This window comes from Furipterus horrens, unplaced genomic scaffold (assembly GCF_987537825.1).
Source record: "Furipterus horrens unplaced genomic scaffold, mFurHor1.1.pri manual_scaffold_10, whole genome shotgun sequence".
NCBI classification, from domain to species: domain Eukaryota; kingdom Metazoa; phylum Chordata; class Mammalia; order Chiroptera; family Furipteridae; genus Furipterus; species Furipterus horrens.
Genome location: NW_028327180.1, coordinates 44639981 through 44654778, shown reverse-complemented (window position 1 = coordinate 44654778; position 14798 = coordinate 44639981). Strand labels below are relative to the sequence as shown.

The 14798-nt window shown below is 56.1% G+C and overlaps 2 protein-coding genes across 7 annotated transcripts in view; one reads left to right on the top strand and one right to left on the bottom strand.

The window, feature by feature from the left end:
- Window positions 1-1140: 1140 nt before the first annotated feature.
- Window positions 1141-9036, top strand: DCAF15 (DDB1 and CUL4 associated factor 15). Its single transcript, XM_090289719.1, has 13 exons — window positions 1141-1306; window positions 3016-3113; window positions 3197-3332; window positions 4024-4130; window positions 4212-4351; window positions 4439-4609; window positions 6653-7090; window positions 7198-7289; window positions 7390-7518; window positions 7613-7698; window positions 7872-7976; window positions 8053-8168; window positions 8546-9036. Exons 1-13 carry the CDS (start codon window positions 1169-1171, stop codon window positions 8599-8601), a joined length of 1812 nt encoding a protein of 603 aa, XP_090145845.1. The 5' UTR covers window positions 1141-1168; the 3' UTR covers window positions 8602-9036.
- Window positions 9037-9135: 99 nt separating this feature from the next.
- Window positions 9136-14798, bottom strand: part of RFX1 (regulatory factor X1) — a 31529-nt gene continuing 25866 nt past the window's right edge. For 5 of the 6 annotated variants that reach the window (XM_090289718.1, XM_090289713.1, XM_090289717.1 and 2 more), the window contains 11 exons: window positions 14095-14214; window positions 13886-14001; window positions 13584-13702; window positions 13391-13500; window positions 12883-13034; window positions 12707-12804; window positions 11510-11659; window positions 11207-11415; window positions 10752-10905; window positions 10625-10670; window positions 9136-10488 (listed from right to left, as the gene is read on the bottom strand). In XM_090289718.1, the coding sequence (XP_090145844.1) occupies window positions 10319-10488; window positions 10625-10670; window positions 10752-10905; window positions 11207-11415; window positions 11510-11659; window positions 12707-12804; window positions 12883-13034; window positions 13391-13500; window positions 13584-13702; window positions 13886-14001; window positions 14095-14214 (1444 nt within the window). In that variant the 3' untranslated portion in view covers window positions 9136-10318. The remainder of the gene's footprint in view (window positions 10489-10624; window positions 10671-10751; window positions 10906-11206; window positions 11416-11509; window positions 11660-12706; window positions 12805-12882; window positions 13035-13390; window positions 13501-13583; window positions 13703-13885; window positions 14002-14094; window positions 14215-14798) is intronic. The other variant, XM_090289715.1, reaches the window with a different exon arrangement.

Here is a 14798-nt window from a genome sequence, read left to right as displayed (position 1 = left end):
TTCCTGGTCCTTATCTGTTTGCCTTGTTCACCCCTACTCTGGCCCACTGGCCTTGTCTTGGTCTATTATGCCACCCTCAGTCCCCTGAAATTGTTGTCTTTGTTGGAATATTCCTCCTCCTCACCTTCACAGGGCCCCTCTCTGACTGCCCTAAGTAGCCTTCTTCCTTCCTCCATGAAATGAGTTAGAAATTTATTTCCTTGTTTATCATATGTTTTGTTCACTGCTGTATCCGCTGCATTTAGAATATTGTAGATGCTCAATAACTATTTGTTAAATAAGTAAAAGCGAGACTGAAAGAATAAAGATTATTCTCCTGATTATAGTCACAATAGCTTGCATCTGAGGTATACAAGTACATGTTCCAGATAGGAGCGCTACACTGTAAGCTTTGGTTTCATCATGTGTAAAATGAAGATATAAAAGGACCAAGCTCCAAAGGTTCTGCAAAGATTAAATGAGCTCACACACATGCATAAGATGCTCATAGCAGACATGCAACAATTATGATTACTACCATGTATGTAAAATGAGCAAAAAAGTTCCCTACTACAGAGAATTGTTGTAAGCTCAGACAGTGTAAAGCGCTATGTAAGCGATTGATGTTATCATCACTATCATCATCCCACCATGCCGGCCCCCATCTGAAAGAGCTATTAATCGAATCTCATCTTTTTTTTTTTCTTTTTTTCTATTATCCTTTTCCTTGGTCCGGCCCGGTGGATCCTGGGTGTTCATCAGACCTCCGTGCTGACGTCCTAGACTGGGGATTCAGGCCCTTCTGGACCACAGGCTCTCTTCGCCCCACCCACCGGCTTAAACCACGCGTGGTCTCCATAGAAACCCACCAGCCACGGGAGGGGCGTGACGCAGTCGAGACGGACAGGGGCCTGTGCCTATAGGATCAAAGTCATCTTGGCGTGAGAGTAAACAGGGCCTCTGACTGGTGTCGTCCTTGAGGGAAGGCGGGAATACGTCCATAGCCGCGGAGGCCGTACTGTACCTACCAATCGAGGGCCTAGATAGCTGTGATGGACAAGCATAGCGAGAAGAGGCCCCGAGTTTGGATTCTCACCCAACCGGCGGGCCTCAATCCCCTCAAAGGGCCAATGAGGAGCCGGTGAGGGAGGGGCGAAGAGGCCGGTTGCTCCGGAAGTGGAGGGAGGGGATGAAAATGGCGCCCAGCTCGAAATCGGAGAGGAACAGCGGGGCTGGGAGCGGCGGTGGTGGCCCCGGGGGCGCCGGTGGGAAGCGGGCAGCGGGGCGTCGGCGGGAGCACGTCCTTAAGCAGTTGGAGCGGGTCAAGGTGAGGCCCAGAGCCCGGGAGGCTCCCGCCGGAGTGTGCGGAAGAGGGACGAGGGAGACGGAGGGAAGGAGGGAGTTCGTGGGGTGAGGGGTTGTGGGCGGAGCCCCAGGGGAGGGGGTCGGAGGGAGGGAGTTGGGCGGTGCCCCGAGGAGAGGGCTTGAATGCAGGGGGCTGTGGCGGGGGCTTGGATAGAGGGGTTGTCGGCCGTCGCGGGGGCTTGGATGGAGGGGATGGAGGCGGGGCACCGGCGACGGGGCTGGAATGGAGGGGCCTTACAGGCAGCTGGAGGAATAAAAAGGAAGGGGACGATTCAGGGTCAGACTCATTTTTCAAAATTCTGCTCCCGTGGCCCCTCTGTTATGGAGCCTTCCCTCCCCCTTGGCAGAGCCCCTTCAACCGACTTTACGCTTCCTCAGCTTGGTGTTCTTCTCCCTGTCCGGCTCTTTATCCGGAGCTGGGAGTTTCTGTACCTGCTGCAGCCACCGCTACTGAATGGGAGGGAGCCCCCTAGTCTTCCCCTTCAGAATGGGAGCCGCCTGAGCAGAGTTTTCTCTTCTCCCATCATACTGGAAATTCTCAGTGTGCCAGGATCTCTTCCTCGTCAGTTTGGGAGCTCTGAGATGGCAGTGAGTTGTGAATCTGGTCAGGTCAGCAGCAGTTTAGTCAGTACTATGTCACTGGATAAGGGAGTGAGTCTTCACTGTTAGATGGGAGCTTCATGAGGACAGGGCTGTGTCCCTTTTGACTGGAGCTCCCTGGGCAGGGACAGTCTCTGCCCTCAGCCTGGGAACTCTTAGGGCTGGGCTGTGGCTCCACCCTTAACTTAGCATGGAAGCTCCCTGGATGGATAACTGGGTATGGAGTCTTCCTTTTCAGCCTGGGCCTTACTACAGGGCTGTTCCATCAGACTAGGATAACTCCCCATTGACCAGGGAGCTCCCCAGACAGGGCTGTCCCTTTCTCGTTAGACTGGGTTTTCTTGAGGGCAGGACTATATAACCCCCCATCAGACTGGGTAGCAGGACCCAGGTGTCCTTATCACCTAGAACCCAGCTTACCTCTGCTTGTCTCCCTAAATCCTTCTTCTTTGGTGAAGTTTTTGAGATGGAGTCAGTTCGAAGGAGGCCAAGTTAATTGAGAAGCGGGGAGCAGAAGAAATTGGAAGGTCACTGGTCAGTCCCAGCCTTCTGTCTGCCTCTGTTGATCCCCAGCTGAGGCCAGCACTGTCCCAAGGGGCTTGAGCACCTCATGTGTTGACTGGTTGGTCAAGTCCCCATCCCAGCCTCCTTAGCAGTTGAGGACACCCACAGCTCATTGTGCTGTAAGGCAGCTTTCAGGAAGGCAGCCAGGTGGCTGGCCCACTGTGGCCAGGCATGACCGGGAACCCTTCCTTGGGGGAAAGAGGGTGATGCCAGTGCTGGTCCTCAGAGCCTGGGGCCTTGGGCAAGAGGGACACTGAAGCTGAAGAAGTATGGAGCTGGGAGGGTGGCCCAGGTCCCTGGTGAAGAGGGAGGCTCAAGGGCAAGTCCAGCCCATCCATCTCCCCTAGCTGATCCCACCTTCCAGAGCTTGGACCACCCTTGACTGTTAATGTTTGGCAGAGAGTAGGCCTGCATGCGGTGCTGCTCTACCTCGGGTAAAGGGCCTGGGGGGCTGCAGGTTGCCTCTGCCCGATGGTGCCTCAAGAGTCTTGATTGCTCCTTCCCTAGATCAGTGGGCAGCTCTCCCCTCGCCTCTTCCGGAAGCTGCCACCCAGGGTCTGTGTCTCCCTTAAGAGCATCGTGGATGAGGACTTCCTCTATGCAGGGTGAGGCTAAGGCCGGGCAGGGGGTAGCTGGGTGGGGTGGCGAGCTGACCCTGACCTGGCCCATCTGTCCTCTGCCCCTCCAGACACATCTTCCTGGGCTTTTCCAAGTGTGGCCGGTACGTTCTCTCCTACACCAGCAGCAGTGGGGATGACGACTTCTCCTTCTACATCTACCACCTGTATTGGTGGGAGTTCAACGTCCACAGCAAGCTCAAGCTGGTAGGGCCAGCCTCGGCACTTGATAGAGTGACCACACCAGGTCGTGCCACTCCTCTGAGCTTCAGGTTCCTTGTTTGTAAAAAGGAGATAGTGTGCTCATTGGGTAATGGTTAAGACTCCACGTTAGGTCAAACCACATGAAATAGTCTTTTTTAGAGTTGAAAATGGGTAGAGTGGCAATTTTATGTGGTTCAACTCAGCATATGTAGCCTGTAGACCCTCATAGGCTTAGACCAGGTGGGACCCATTAGCTTTGTTATGATCAACTGGGTTGCCACACTGGCTTTGGCCCTGACCTTGACTCCTTGAATCCCCACCCCTACGCCAGGAGATGGGTGCTATTATCCCAGTTTGCACATGAGCTCAGCGAGGTGAATGGGTTTCAGGTGGATGGGGCTTAGCATCACTGCGTGTGGCTGAGTCCCATCTGTTGGGGCAGGGGTCCTGTGGCCTTCATCCAGTCCTGGGCCCAGCCTTCCTGTGTACCCCATTCGTGAGGGCCTGTCCTCAGGAAGGCAGAGGGGTGTGTGCTAGAGGCTGCTTGGAGCTCCCTGGGCCTGAGGCACCACCAGAGGGGTACTTCTGCCAGTTCATCCCTGGCCTCAGTACCAGCCCAGCTCTGTGCAATCTCTGGCGGGTTCATGTAGGCCCTGGCCCATGGTGACCAGCACTGATATACAGTGTTGCTCAGGTCCGGCAGGTGCGACTCTTTCAGGACGAGGAGATCTACAGTGATCTGTACCTAACTGTGTGTGAGTGGCCCAGCGATGCATCCAAGGTCATCGTCTTTGGCTTCAAGTGAGACTTGGGGAATGGGAGGCTGAGGGTCGGTAGGGGACGGCACACTGGCCAGGCAGCTGAAGCTGTGCTGGCCCCCAGTACCCGTTCAGCCAATGGGATGCTTATGAACATGATGATGATGAGTGATGAGAACCACCGCGACATCTACATCAGCATGGTGGCTGTGCCACCGCCAGGTCGCTGTGCCGCCTGCCAGGAAGCCAGTCGGGCCCATCCAGGTGAGGGGCTGGGGGGCTTCGGAGCTCAGGCCTCCTGCCTCCCTACTCCAGGGTTGCAGCTGAGCCCATGGGCATGTGTTACTGCAGGTGACCCTAGTGCACAGTGCCTGCGACACGGCTTCATGCTGCACACCAAGTACCAGGTGGTGTACCCCTTCCCCACTTTCCAGCCTGCCTTCCAGCTCAAGAAAGACCAGGTGGTACTGCTCAACACCAGCTACTCCCTGGTGGCCTGCGCTGTCTCGGTCCACTCAGCAGGTAGGTCCCAGGTCTGATGACAGTTGCAGCATTTGCTGTAAGTCCTGCAAGGTCAGTCTATCACTACCCCATGTGACAGAAGAAACTGAGACTTGGAGAGGTGCCTTATCCAAGATCCCGCAGTCACCAAGTAAGAGTGCTGGGATCCAAACCTAGCCGTGCCTCACCCCAGCAATGTCCACTAGAACTTTCCGTGGGGCTGGGATACTCCATATGTGTCCACTCTAGCTGCTGTCAGTAGAAATATGAAAGTGGTTCATGTGACCAAGGAACTGAGTGTTTGACGATTGAATTTTAGTTATGTTTAGTTTAAAGTCACATATGGCTAGTGGCAGTCATGCTGGATCACACAGTACTGCCTTTTCTTCAAAAGGAAAAACATTAATTCAAAATTTTAGAGAGTGGTGATTGGACATCTGACCCCCTTACATCTTTGTTAATCAGAGAAATGCCAGTGAAAATCAGAGGGTGATGTCCCTCGACAGAGTGGCAAACTTTAGGAAGCTGGAAAATGCCACTGGTTAGTGGTGCCATGGAGTCCTGGGGGCTTCCCTCCACCCCTACTCCTAGAGCCACATGGCAATAGAGTGTGACTTAGACCCAGCACCCCTGCACCTGGGCATGTCCAAGGCTGTGGTGGTGGGAGCTGGGGGCCACCTGGTGTTCATTCCTGGGGATGCAGGAGGCAGAATAGGGCAGGTACTTCCTTTGATCACCAGACCCAGTGGGAGTTCTAGTATCATGTCTAGGGAGCATGTCTCAAAGTCGTTAGCAGATGCAAAAGAAACAAGATCTGTAACTGAATAACATGCATAAATTAAAAGTATTTGAATTTTGCAACAATGCAGTCAAAAAGGTGCCCACTAAACTATGGTATAAGGGTTGCCCCTGGGGTGGGAGGGCTGTGGGCATGAAGAGAAGACTAAATGTCTAAAACAGAGCCCATGGGTGGGGTGCCTTTCCCTTCCCCCTCCTCTTCCCCCAAGGCAGGTTAACTTTGCCTCTCTCCTAAGCTCCAAGGGCCCCCTTCTTTTGCTTCTGTAACTTGTTTCCTGAGGCTGCACAGCCCAGCTGACTCACTTCTACTATCTCTATAACTTTCTAAATAAACTTTCTCTTAGAATTTGAAAAAATAAAACAGAGCCCACAGACCAACCAGGACCAGGGTACCTCGTGTCTGGGCCCATTAGGGGCCTCCCACCCCTGCCTGGCCACCTGTACCCATGTGAGCTGGGCCTGCATGGGGCCCATGCTCACTGCCCTCACAGTCTGAGTCCTGTTAGGAAGGACCACATCAGACAGGACAGCCAGGTGCACCCAGCCCAGGGTATAGCTGTCACTGATACCACTCATCTCACTGGAGAAGGGTATTTACAGAAGGAGAGTTTTGTCTTGGCCATTTTCATTTTCATCCCCTTCACCCTCAGAAGTGCCACCACTCTGGTGGACAGGAGTACATTGGTGTACTAGAATTATCTCATGGTATGGCCTTGGACAAGTTTCTATGATCAGAGAGGAACACCCCCCCATTCCATTGCTTATGGGGAGCCCAAAGGAGGTGGTGCAGGGCCCGGCCACAGTGCTGCTTAATTCAGTGAGTGTGGTGGGTATTCCACACAGCCTACCTTCCCCAGAGGGGGTGTGGCTCTAGTCAGGCAGAGACTCAGAGGCAAAGGATTCCACCAGACTTTGCCTGCACTGGTCTGGCTCACACTGGGGAGGATGGAGGGTAGTAAACTCAAACTTCCGTGGCTTTTATCTGCTGTCACCATTGACTGTCACCTTCCCAAAGGCAGGGATTTCTTTGTGTTGTCCATTCCCATGTCCTGTGTCTGTGGTATGCAGCAGGTGCTCAGGAATAAGGTTAGAATGAATGTGTTTGTGTGCATGCATATAAAAGGCCTTTTTCTCTTTTAGGGTTTCATATTGATCATTTAGCATAGGATTTCTTAGAACCACTCCAGGGTGAGTGAGAGTTCTGGACTTGAGTTCTTTTATTGACACCGCGCTCCCCCCACACCTATATTTCTTTTTATATTCCAGGTGATAGCAGCTTCTGCCAAATTCTGTATGACCACACCACCTGTTCCTCAGCCCCTTCCAGTACCCCTGGGCCCCAGAGCCTAGAGGTGCCCCCAGCACTCACGAGCCTCTGTCCTGAGGTGGCCCCAGCCCATCCCTCTGGGGTCCCTGAGCCCTCCTCACCCGCCATCGCCAAAGCCAAGGAGTTTGTAGCCGACATCTTCCGCAGGGCCAAAGAGGCCAAGGGTGGGACCTCAGAGGAACCCCGGCCACCCTCTTGCATGGGGCCCTCAGGCAGCTGCTGCCACCTATCCTCTGAGCCTCTAGCCCTAGGTGGGGAGGTGGCACCCCGGGACAGTCCCCCTACAGCGGAGGAGCCAGTCCCTGAACCTGGTTATGTCAACTACACCAAGCTGTATTACGTGCTGGGGTCCGGCGAAGGAACAGAGCCGGAGGATGGTGAGCAGGGAGTCCACCCAGCAGGCAGGGCCCCAGGCATGGGAGGCTGACCTGGAGTGGGCATCAGTCCTCCCACTGCCCTTACCCCCACTTCCTGCCCCCCTCAGAGTTCGAGGATGATAAGATCTCCTTGCCCTTTGTGGTAACTGATCTCCGTGGCCGCAGTCTGAGGCCCATGCGGGAGCGAGCTGCTGTTCAGGTAGATGTGGGCAGCGGACAGGACAAGGGGCAGCCACAGGGAACCTGCTGAGGTGGTAGTTGGCATTGTCCTCCCGTGTCCTTCCACCCACTGCTCACAGGGTCAGTACCTGACAGTGGAGCAGCTCACGCTGGACTTCGAGTATGTCATCAATGAAGTCATCCGCCATGATGCCACCTGGGGCCACCAATTCTGTTCCTTCAGTGACTATGACATTGTCATCCTAGAGGTGGGCCCAGGGGTAGGACAAAGTGGGTCCTGGGCATATCTACTCTGGGGGCCACCCTCAATAGCTGTCACCATCCACACCCCTCATCCCCCAGGTCTGCCCAGAAACCAACCAGGTCCTCATCAACATTGGCCTGCTGCTGCTGGCATTCCCGTCCCCAACTGAGGAAGGCCAGCTCCGGTGAGTGGACAGGAACCTTGCCCTTGCCTGGCAGGGGCCAAACTCAGACCTTCAGTGTGGGGGGAGTGGGGATGTGAGAAGGTTCCCTCTGCCCCCCAAACTTGGACCAGGTACTCTGTTACTATTCCAAAGACAAAAAAGCCCTTCGGGGGTTGTTCCCCAACCCCATGCAGACCAAAGACCTATCACACCAGCCTCAAGGTGGCATGGGACCTCAATACAGGCATCTTCGTGACAGTCAATGTTGGTGACCTCACTGAGGTCAAAGGGCAGACCAGGTAAGGCTGGGCTGGGGCCAGGGTCAGGGCCGAGGGTGGGTGGCCAAAGCGAACGCCCTCAATGTCTTGCCCTCAGCGGCAGTGTTTGGAGCTCATACCGCAAGAGCTGTGTGGACATGGTCATGAAGTGGCTGGTGCCTGAGAGTAGTGGCCGCTACGTCAACAGGATGACTAACGAGGCACTGCACAAAGGTGGGCCCTATGACCCAATGGCAGTAGGACAGAGGTCATTATCCCAGTGCCAGACCAGGCCCAGAGTAGACAGTGGCTCCCGTATCGAGGAGTGGATGCTGTGGAATTGGGTGAGGGGAGGGCAGCCCAGCCAGGCCATGCCTAGGAGCCAGCTTAGAGAGGGCCTCGCAGATGTGGCACCAAGAGACCCCCAGCCAGTTGCTCATTCATTCAGCAGACATTTATTGGGTGGGTGGCTGTGGGTGGGAGGCAGAGATAACACAGCAGGGTCCCTGTCTTCCAGAACCTTCTGGGCCCAAATCAAGCCTGGGAGAGGCAGGCCCCCTCCCACAACTGGGTCTAGAGATTCCATGGTCTGTCCCAACCCTTCCCCACAGGGTGCTCACTGAAGGTTCTGGCAGACAGCGAGCGATACACATGGATTGTGCTGTGAGGGTCTGGCTATTCTGGACATTGACTCCAACTACCTCCGTGGCCTGGGAGCTGGCCGCCTTCTTGGCAGCCTCTTCTTGACTGGCCGGCCGCCCAAGGACCGCCACTAGTGTTAGGCTGTGGGAAGAGGGCTGGGCAGGGCAGCCCCTGGTGGCCTGAGAGTCTGGATGCTTCTTATTTATGCCTATTTAAGTTGGGAAGGGACAGAGGGAGGGAGTCCTGTCCCACCAGCCTTGAGTGCCCCACCTTCAACCTGAACTAGCATGGGCCTTTGCTCCTTGTGTATCTTCCCCCTTCCCAGGCTACAGGTGTGGACACTGCCCCGTGGGAGGCTAAATAGACCCTGATTACTGCCCCATCCTCCACCTGAGGTGGCACACATTGTGGCTATCCACCCCATTATTTCTCTTCATGTAATAAATGTTTTATTTCTGAACCTCACTGAGTTCCCTTTACTGCAATTGGGGCAACTTGAGCCCCCAGGCCACCACTGCTCCCCCCCCCCCCCCAAGGCCCTGAGTCAGCAGTAGCCAAATATCACAGCGGAATTTATTGTTTTAAGAAAGACTACAAAAAGGTAGAAAACAGCTTGGCACACTAGACTACCACACTTTCACTGCTGGGAAGGGAGGCCCTAGGGCATGGAGGGGAGTGAGTTGCCACTCCAAAAGCTTGCAGCACTGCGGAGCACACAAAATAGTGATTTTTATACAATAGGTCAGGCTTTTTTTCTTTTTTTTTTTTTGATTTTTGCCATAAACATCTATCTCACAGCTTGAAAACACTGAGAAAACTGGAACAGATAAGGCCATGATGGTTGGAAAAAAACCCAAGTTACCGACTCCGCTTGGGCGGCACTCACAAATCGCACAATAGTCATGGGGGGGGGGCAGGGGGCGCACGGCATTGAGAAGCACGGAGGTTCCATTACAAACCAGCGGCAGGATGTGGGGGGTCTTGTATCTGAGCGAGTGGAGCCCAGGCCTTGTCAGGCAGGCCACTACCAGACCCTGCTGCCCGCAGCAGGCCCCTCCAGGCTCTGGCACCAGGCCCAGCCTACTGCTCTTTGGAAGCTGGAGGCGGTGCCCCCTGCCACCTTCCTCAGAGCCAGGCTGGGCAGTGCCCTCTAGGGCTGTGGGGCTAGGGAGGAGGACCCAGCTCTGTAGAAGATGCGACACCCACGGCTTTAATTGCACTTATACCAAGGAGGAGGGGGCAGTGGGGTTGCTGGGGGAGGGGTCCCGGGGCTGCTGCTGACAGTGTGGGGGGGGGTCCCTATGATGCCCACCTGTGCCCACCTGGGGCTCAGGACTGGGCCCAGGACAGGCTGTGCAAAGCCAGCGAGCTGAATAAGTTAACAGAGGAGGGGGCCTGCCTGCCTGCCCCCTGAGGGCGGAGCGGGGTAGGGAGAGGCTGCTGCCTTTGGGGTCAAGGGGCCGGGCTGCTGCCCCAAAGGGCACCTGGGCACAGCGGCGGGTTCCATAAGGCACGTCTTTTGTGTCAGTTTGCAGCTGTGGCTTCACCCCGGCCCTGTGATTGTGCCGGCCCCGTTGGAGGCGAGGACCCCCTTGCCTTCCCTGTCTTGGAGGCCCCCCTCCCCACCCTGGCTGAGACTGGAGTGGGGACAGCGAAGCCACAAAAGCTGTGAGGGACCCTGGCATGGAGGGTAAAGGGATGAGGGGCGGAGGGGGTGGGCGGCGGCGGGGTAGGCCCCGGGCTTAGCTGGAGGGCAGCGCCTGTACGAAGAGGCCACGGGCGTCTGTCCGGGCAAGCTTGGCTGGGGGCTCCAGGGCCTCTGGGCCCAGCGCGGGCGACTCGCCGCCGGCTGCCAGGGAGATGTCCTGTGACAGCTCGTCTTCGCTCTCCTCTTCCTCTTCCTCTTCCTCATCTGTGGCACAATGACCAGAACCACTCAGCGCAAGTCACGGCGTCCCTAACCCCCCTCCCGCCTGCGGCGTCTCCTTCACCCTAGCCCGTGCCCCGCCCGTCCTGGACTCGGGCCCTGAACAGGGAACCTCGCCTACCTTTGTCTGCATCTATGGGGTTCAGCGAGGTGGCTAGGTTGGCGAACTGGAAGGAAGGGAAAGGAAAAAGGGTGAGGGTCCCACCACGGGGCGCCCCGCCCGCACCCTCAGCGCTCGCTCCTCGCACCTCGCCCATGACAGCGATGGGGGTTTCGCCCTTGGCCTGGGCCACGCGGTGCTCAATCAGGTAGTACATGTACTCATCGTATAGCAGCCGGATAAGGTGGAAGGAGCCGAAGCTGGCCGCACTGCGCAGGGTCAGGTCCCTAATCACCATGGAGCTGGGGGCAGCAGTGAGGAGGCGGTGTAAGGCCCGGTTCCGCCCCTGTACCTCCCTTCCCGCCACATGCTCGAGGAAGCCCAAGCTACCCCAGCCCAGCCGGCACAGACTTCCGTGGGGCTTGCACCTATGACAGCAGAGGACCCTCGCACGACCCCACTCCCACGTGGGCCTTCCTGAAAGGCCACCTAAGCCCCCAGGAGGGCGGGGTCTTTTCTGGTCCTATCCTCTAAGGAGGCGTGGCCTCTCCGGCCCCACCCCTCCCGGATCCCGCCCAATCTGTAGAAGGATCCCGAGCATACCTGTAGAAGGACCACTTGAGGAGAAAAAGCTTGGCGGCCTTGGGGAAGCCGGCGCTGCCCTGGTAGGGCTTTAGCACCTGGCTCACTACGCCGTCCAGCCAGGCCGCCCACTGCTCCAGTGAGTTCTGCTGCTGCAGCGTCACCTTGAAGTCCTGCTCCAGCCGCTGTACTACACGGTCCTCGCAGCGGCACACCCACGAGGCCTGCTCCTGCGGCACAGTGGGAGGGCATCCCCCAACTCAGTCTCCATCCAGGGCCTGCTGACCTGCCTCCTCTCACTTCCCTGCCCCGCCCTGTGCTCACCTGCACGTTGGCAAAGTCCACGCGGTTGAGGTCGCTCAGCATCTGATTGATCTGCGCAGTGTTCTGCAGCACAGCGCGCGCTGCCTGAGCCAAGTGGTTAAGTGATGTGTAGCGCCGCAGAGTCTGCGCGAAAGCGCCAGCAGCTGCCACCTGGGGGGGTGAAAGGGGGGGGGCATATGGCTTCCGCAAAACCCACAGCCACTGCAACCTCTGAGCCCTTTCTCGTTAAGAAAGGGGAGTATGCCTTGTTGCTTTTGTTGGGAGATCAAAAAGGGTGGATGTCAAACTTTGGGTGTCCAAAAATCAATGGTTTGTGTCTGACCACCATTATTATTATTACTAGGATAGGAAAGGGCACAACAGAAAATCTTGGAGGGCATTGCCCAGAAAGGGCATTGCTTCAATAAAATTTTGTTCCCTCTTGTTTCGATTATTCCAGTGAATGTCAGCTCCACGAAGGTCGGTTTTGTCCATCTTGGTCACTGCTGTGCTGCCACCACTAAGAACCATGCTGGGCACACAGTAAGCACTCAATAAGTGTGTGTTTAATAAATGAATGAATACATTGGTCTTGTCAGTTCTGAAAGGTTTCCCCCTGGATCCAGCTTCTGCTCTCCCCACAGGCCCGCAGCCCTGCCCTGTGTCCAGCATATTCACAGGTGATTCTTTAGACATCAGTTCTGTTTAGCTGCCTTGTTAGTATTCTGCAGACTAAACCCCTTTTTTTCATTTTTGCCCAACAGCAAGCACATCCCATCTAAATTCTCACATCCAAGTAGTGAGCAGCAGCTTAATGAAGAGAGCTATTGTTGTTTCCTTATCAGCATCACTCCTTTCCTTTTTATTTAGACTTTATCTATTTCTGAACACTTAAAAGTACTTTCAAGGTTGTCTGAAGAAAACTACTTCCAGTTTGCAATTGGTTTTTAAGATGCTATGTTGTGTACAAAAAAACTACAAAGGGATAATTTCAGAAATGAGTAACTAAGGAAGCTAGCTTGTAAAGATAACACCCAAAGCTCACTCCCAGGGGACAGGCACGGGACAAATCTTATTGCCCCTACTGAGCAAAGGTACTGGGGTACCCAGCCACCAGCCCCCGAGACCTCAGCCCTGCAGCTGGGAGGAGCTGGGCTGAACCCAGACCACAGCCCTCAGCTCCTCACCTGAGCCCAGGCTGGCCCCTCACACCCTCACCTTCACCCGCAGCATCTCCTCAGGGATGTTCACCATGGCATGGGTGAGCCAGCTTTCCAGGCTCTTGGCAAAGTTTCGGATTGCTTGAGTCAAGGCACCTGTGGGTGGCAGTGGGGGTTGATCAGGACTGGGGGGCACGAGGTGTGGTATTGAGGGCGCAGCAGCAGTGCACTCACTGGGGATAGGCCGCAGCACATCAGGGATAAGGATCTCCACCAGGCCTTGGTACAGCACGTTGTCACAGTGCTTGGTCCACTGCAGCACAGGCTCGAACTTGGACAACAGCACCAGGCAGGCCTTGGGCAGCCGCTTTTCAGCCTCATCATGCCTGTGGGCAGTCCCCCTGGGGTCAGGTAGGTGCTCCCTGCCTCTGGCTGACCCTTGAGGTCAGGCTGACATAGGCTTCACTACCCCCAGGGTCCGACAGGATCTTATACTCTGCATACTGGGACACAGGCACCCAACCACCCACCACAGAGAGGAAATGACTCAGTGGGGCACGCCATTCCATGCACTCCCCATCAGACCTATACACATGCACACTCTGAAGTGGGGGTCAGAAAGCCATGTGCACCCCGTCAATTGCAGGAGCCAGGCAGGTACCCCCACTCCTGTGTGATGCCTGAGGTTACTCATACAGTACCCCCTCCCTCCCCTCCTCCCCACTCTCCTCTAGGGACTCACACGGCCAGCGGGGGTGCCTCACTGGGCTGGCTGAGGTTGTACCTCCAGAAAGTTTTCCACAGCGTCTCCACCAGGGTGAACTGCAAGTTCACCATGACGTCAACAATGGCCTATTGGGGAGGCCAGATGTTTAGGGGTGTCGTGGGGCAACATGGCCCTCCCTCACCTCTGCCTATCTGCCAGGCTGCCCTACCTCACAGTGTTCCCGGTACAGGACCTGGAAGGCCTTGATGTCCCCAGGCCCGACGCCCTCGGGCAGCACTTTGCCCTGGAGGTCGAGCTCTAAGAAGTCAGGGAGGCTCCTTGAGGCATCTGGGGGCAGAAAGTGACATCATGAGCCCCTTTGTCCCCTACTTGCCTGTCCCCTTGGAGCCTCATCCTGGGATCCAATCAAGTTGTCACCACTTTCCTATCAGGCTCAGGGAGGGCAAGTGAACCACCTGGGGACCAAAGACCCTGCCCCAGGCCCCGGCCCATAGGCCAGGGGGCTCTCACCCAGGAACTGCTGGTACTGCTGGACCTGGGCGCTGATGTCTGATAGCCCGGTGGCCTGCTGTGGCCCCACGGCCACACCGTTGGTCATGCCCTCCATCTTCTGGATGGGCTTGAGCCTGGGGGAGAAGGGGTGGGCGGGCCAATTGGGTGGGGGTCAGCCAGAACGCCCTTCCCCACACCTGAGTGCAAGGTCCAGCCCACCCTCTTACCTCTGCTTCTGTGAGAAGGGCTGGCCTCGCATGGCCATGTGCTGTTGGTCCTCCATCAGCCGCAGCAGGGGCGAGCTGGCCTTGATGCGCAGGCCATAGTAGTGGTACTTGGAGTTGCCCCTGGGAGTGAGGTGGACAGTAAGGACTGGGAGCTTCACATCGCACCTGCCTCCTTGCTGCTTGGGGGCTAAACAGAGCCCGCAGAGGGGAGACACACATTCCACAGAGCCAGGGTGTTGTGCTGGAGAAGCACAGGGGCTATCGGTGGCAGGAGAGGCCCCCATGTGTTAAGCTCTGTGAACACAGGGCCAGTGTCTGGGGCATCCTCAACTCCCAGTCCTGACATGGAACAGCAAAGACTGTTGACTGCTAGACAGAAGAACATGCTAGGTGCTGTTCTAAGCTCTGAGTACATGCGACTATACATGTTCCTCATCCATACCCTATGCATGTTGCTCGATGGAAAGGTGAGGAAATGGAGGCACAGAGAGATGCAGCACTTTGCCCAAGGTTATGATGTGCTACCTAAGCTAGTAATTGGCACTGAGTGATGCATGGGGAGGTGTGAGGGTTGCAAGATAGGCAGGGAAAGATGGATTCGTGGAATGGCTCCCTGTTCCTTCCGGGGTGAATTCACTGACCCAAGGCCCCTGACTAAGCAATGACTGTGTGCAGTCTCTGCACTCGAAAGGTGTGTGCATTTC

What these genes read in the sequence shown, in the direction of transcription:
- DCAF15 (XM_090289719.1), top strand. Translation starts at nt 1,169, where the DNA reads ATGAAAATGGCGCCCAGCTCGAAATCGGAGAGGAACAGCGGGGCTGGG. An exon ending in GTCATCGTCTTTGGCTTCAA is followed by an intron (nt 4,131 to 4,211) that starts GTGAGACTTGGG and finishes GCTGGCCCCCAG; the next exon opens with TACCCGTTCAGCCAATGGGA. An exon ending in AGCCAGTCGGGCCCATCCAG is followed by an intron (nt 4,352 to 4,438) that starts GTGAGGGGCTGG and finishes GTGTTACTGCAG; the next exon opens with GTGACCCTAGTGCACAGTGC.